At 46.2% G+C, this 5,218-nt stretch overlaps 1 protein-coding gene across 1 annotated transcript; it reads left to right on the top strand.

The window, feature by feature from the left end:
* Window positions 1–361: 361 nt before the first annotated feature.
* On the top strand, window positions 362–2,423 carry LOC124485514 (norrin cystine knot growth factor NDP). The gene has a single exon (XM_047047179.1). It carries the CDS (start codon window positions 643–645, stop codon window positions 865–867), a length of 225 nt encoding a protein of 74 aa, XP_046903135.1. The 5' UTR covers window positions 362–642; the 3' UTR covers window positions 868–2,423.
* The last annotated feature ends 2,795 nt before the right edge of the window (window positions 2,424–5,218 follow it).

The following is a 5,218-nucleotide window of genomic DNA, read 5'->3' as shown; positions in this document are numbered from 1 at the left end:
GGAGCTCACCGCTCCGGTAGGCTGGAGCGACACCAAGCTCACTGTCTAGACACACAGGGACCGCATTCGCTGAAACAAAATGGGTCAGAACAGCTTGAAATTAATACTGTAATACTCCCAATGAAAAAGCTCCAAATATTTTCCTCACTGGTCAGCCCCTCATGCAGTCATCCTATACAGGGGTTTGTGCCAATAAGCCTGTCTACTGTTGCTGTTAGACCTTAGCTTGTTTTCCAGTTCTGTTTTGACAGATTTTCCAACAACAAACTAGGTCCCACAGTCTAAGTGTGTATGTGTATGTGTGTGTGAGAGAGAGAGAGAGAGAGAGAGAGAGAGAGAGGGAGAGGGAGAGGGAGAGGGAGAGGGAGAGATTGAAGGAGTGTGCATAACCCTGAATGTTGTCAGATGCAAAGCTATGTTACTGAGGGAGTAACCGGCTTCACTCCCTGTGACTCCGCAGGTGCAAGGACAGGCCGGGGAGCCCGCTACACAAACACACACACACACAGAGAGAGACAGACGCATACGTGTTCATTTACCGAGCCGCCTTTTTCTCGACGCGTCAACAACTCGGCCCCAAAAAAAGCCTCCATTTTCTTTTGACCTCGAGTGAAACCCCTGCCTCTCTCCTCTCTCCGCCAGATGGTGTTGCTCGCTCGCTGCGAGGGCCACTGCAGCCACACGTCGCGCTCAGACCCCCTCATCTCCTTCAGCTCCGTGCTGAAGCAGCCTTTCAAGAGCACCTGCTACTGCTGCCGGCCCCACACCTCCAAGCTGAAGGCGGTGCGTCTGCGCTGCTCGGGGGGCACCCGCATCACGGCCACCTACAGGTACATTCTGGCCTGCGCCTGCGAGGAGTGCAGCTGAGCACCCCGAGAGAACCCCCCCCCCCCCCTCCGAACGGCTGGAACTCGAGCCCCTTGGCCCCACGACCCCTCCATCCATCCACCCCAGTCCACACCCGGCCGACGGACCCACGGACCTGTTCCTTAGCGTTCTTTTTGTGTGTGTGTGTGGGGGGGGGGGGGTTGGGGACCCTCGTGACCCAGAGGGACCGCTTGGAAGTTTAGAACCCCAAGAACATTTCAAATCCTGGAACTGCTACCTTGGAGGTAGAAAGGACATTGTTTCTGCCCCAGGAGTCCCCAAAGACAGATCTGCACTCCCCTCCACTGTTGTTCAAGCTTTAGCCAAAACTAATTACAGACAACCATGCAGCGCATACACACGTACCCAACACACATGGCGCTTGTTACAAGCATCAGTGGTATTATGGCAGCTCTATTAAAAACCCAGCAGCAATCCTCAACAACAAACCACATACATGATTAAACCCACGCAGTGTGTGTGTGTGTGTGTGTGCGTGTGCGTGCGTGTGTGTGTGTGCGTGTGTGTGTGTGTGCGTGTGTGTGTGGATGTGTACAAACGTGGGAAGTACATCATCACACCTGCTCAGACCCCTGTCTGTCTCCCAGCTTAGAACACTCCACACAATATTTCCCCCAGCCCAGTAAAACACGATGGACACTGGTAGCTGACATCATCACCTGAGGTTCTCTTGGAGGATTAGATCTTGTAACCTATCTTAATTTCACCTCCTATGGCTGACTATAACGCAGAGGGGGGTGGAGGTATAAAATGGATTCTCCGGTGGAACGTCGGGCTGAGGGGAGGACTTCCTGTGAGTAGGGGATGGGAGTTGGCAGTACAGTACGATCATGTGTGCATGAACTCAATGGCACGTCCAGGATTGTCAATGTCAGTGGTCCATGTATTTTATCTGTACAGTCTGTGCATCTGTAAGTCTGTTTGACTTCTTCACTGTCAAGGTCGCTGATGGTATTATCAAAACTACCGTTATTATCATAATCATGACAGAATATGTGAATACTGACCCATTCAACGACATACCTTACAATGACTTCAGATATTTGGGATATGCTTCACTATCCATCTAGTATCATTGCTTACCGAAGTGTGTCGAGTTACTGTACCTACTTTAAACTTCCCCAGACATGCTATACTGTAGAAATGATTACTACTACCATCAGTGTTTACCACAGTTTCTCCTGATTTATGGCCCAAGACTAGGTTGTGGCTTAAAGCTTGCATCACGTTTATTAGACAGGTTACTCAAAGTTTTGTAGTTGCAGTTCATCACTTATTCGTTTGTAGTACCGATTTTCCACAGTACTACAGTCCTACAGTACGTACACACGACTCACCCCCATTCTCAGATACACACAAATACATTCAAGTACACGTACACAAACTCTCTCACACACACTTCAATGCCTTTGTTGTACGGTGTACTGAAAAGGTACCCCCTCTCTGTAACATCCCCCCCTGTGTTTGAGTCTATAGCTGAGCTGACAAGGCATATGGCCGCTTCACGTGAGAACCTAATAAACTGCTTTTCTTCACCCAGGAGATTAATCTGCCTTTCTCTAGCTGTCTCCTCTGACTGTGTCACTCCTTTTTCACACACACACACACACACACACACACACACACACACACACCACCCGACCCCCACACGAGCACGCAGAGGGATAGAGTAACTGTGGCGAGAAAGAGAGAGAGAGAGCCAGGGAAGATCCGAAAGAGAGAGCAAGAGTTAGAGGGTACTTTGTGTGACATGAGACAGGGGGTATAATTATACGCGGGACTAATGTGACAGCGTGACAGAGGACTCGCATAATGCCTGTCAAAGTAACGCTAACTGTATTTTTATGGCTGAGTACGATATGAATGAGCTGTTTGGCAATGGAAGCGGCCGTCACACAGTCCTGTCTCTCTCTCTCTCTCTTTTTTTTGCTCTCCCCCCCCACACACACACACACTCCACACGCACACACACACACATACACTGTAGTTCTAATTAAAGATGCAACAAGCTCAAATGTCATCATCAAATATAGCCTTGGTTTCAATCCCTGTGCCCAGCAGCATGACCGGCTCCAGGTGTGAAGCAGCAACACATATGGTGTTTTCACAAGCCCTCGAACCCGCCATAACATCCATCCCACACATTCTCACACTGCACAGTGATAATCAGAACCATTCATCATGCAATAAAGATCATGGGGAAAACATGTTTGATCACACATGGCTGCGTATGTGTTTTTGTGTTTGCACGTGTTCAGGATGGCTTCCTATACGTGTTTTGTACATGTTTGAGTTCCGGATGCTTCTAGAATGCTTACTGTACAATGGGCCTTACAATGGCTTGGATGAGGAAGAAACCATTGAACCAATCACTGGAGGGTTAATACAAAAAGTGTGTTCATTACTAATGTGCTGGATATGAGATGACAAATATCCCTGCCTTTAAAATATTAATAAACAATCGTTATTACTTTTAAAGACAGACCAGTATACAAAGTCCTATACTGTCATATAGTTTGTGTGTCTCTTTTTTATGTAGGAGGTATATGTGATAGAGGGGATCAATCCATTTCAAAATTAATAACTTCATTACTTGATTTACATTTTAAGTAAAGAAGAATTTTGTAACTGAAGGCCTGTCTTTGAAAGACTATTAAGGACCTTAAAGCAGTCAATGTATTTCCATTATTATGGTTTATTGGAATCACATTTCCCTGTTGACTGAACTGAAATTACCGCTACACTCATCACCCAAACACCGCAGGTAAACCCAGGCAGAGGGGAGGAGCAGGGGAGGAACGTCTGGAAAAAGGGATCCCATTCAACACGAATGAAGGATGTACTGTTAGTGCCCTCTGCTGGTTGTCTGAAGTACACAACACTTGTTGATATTCCTTGACTATGCCCTCCTTCACATGTTCCACAGACCTTCCTACCTCCTCGGCAAGCAGAATGCATTTACCTCCCAGGGGTTGCCCTACTCATGTGACAAGGTTACTCGTGGGCCTAAAAGGGTAAGGGAGATCACAATCAAGATATCATGCTGAAATATAGCAGATAAAGATATTTCAATGCAACCCAACCTCTTTTGAACAACATAACAGTGTGTCTGTTGGAAACATATATGTAACCCGATGTAGTAGCGCCAGAGACAGACTAACTATCCTGCTGCTATTCTGGTCCCAGTTTCTGGGTTAAACAACAACCCTCAAACACACAAACACACACACACAAATGCACAGTCTGATAGTTTTACACACAAACTTGCTTTCCGTTGTTGCAGCAGAGACAGATAAGTGCTATCCGATGTTGTTTGACACCAGCATACCTCAGCTGTGTCCAAGTATCTGCAGTTCGTTCTGCAGTTGGCTCGAGCTAGGACAGAGATATGCTAGCGTTGGGCTTTAGTAGATTACCCCATAAATGAGATCCAATCTGGATTAAGATTATCTGCGGTATGCCCATTATGGATCATATATACTGTACTGCGCTGCATCTTATAGCAAGAGACAGGGATCCATAGATACATCCACAACACACCAACACAACACTCGACACACGACACACATGTACATGCACAAATAACTGCACACACATACACCCATACACACACAGACAAACACACACGCACTCAAAGACACACTGAGAATAAGGTATGGATTTTATGAGTAGGTAACACTGCATCTTGAGAGGGGTTCACAGGTTTTCAACCTCAGAAGAGTCCAAGAGTAGGACTCCATTTCTAACGATATTATTCATTTCCACAAGGGGGCAATGCAAACTATAGGATATGAATGAAGGTATGATCGTGTTTGCTGATGACAGTGTGAGCCTTCATATCAGATGGTTCTGTGTATCAGGTGCAAGACTGATTATGAAATCCGATTAAAAAATGGTATAGGCTGTCCATCGTCTCGTCTGCCTCGTCTAAAAAGGTGTTCCTTAGAGTTTTGCATAGCATTTTTTTGCAGGCAGAGGAAAAATAAATTTATGCTTCACAGTTTAACGGACAAGATTATGTTTCAAATTCTTCCTATTAGCTCAGTAGGGCTACACCAGTAGGGTGGCATGCACACAACAGGAGTTATGAAAGTATCTGCTTAATTGAATACAATTCTACTTAACTTCTAAGGCCCCATCTCTCACACATCAATGTGTTTTTCTAGCCTAGTGCGAGGAGATGACAATAAACGACCTTTTTGTGAAATGTATGGTCCAAAATGTCACTATAGAATCATGTTGCTTGAGTAGTCTAGTCTACAACTCGTAGGCGGGGCCGGGGGAAAGCGGCCCTGCCTTGACGCTATAATACAGATGCGATCCCCTGTCT

This window comes from Hypomesus transpacificus, chromosome 23 (genome assembly GCF_021917145.1).
Source record: "Hypomesus transpacificus isolate Combined female chromosome 23, fHypTra1, whole genome shotgun sequence".
In the NCBI taxonomy this organism is placed as follows: domain Eukaryota; kingdom Metazoa; phylum Chordata; class Actinopteri; order Osmeriformes; family Osmeridae; genus Hypomesus; species Hypomesus transpacificus.
This window is presented reverse-complemented; position numbering and strand designations above follow the sequence as displayed.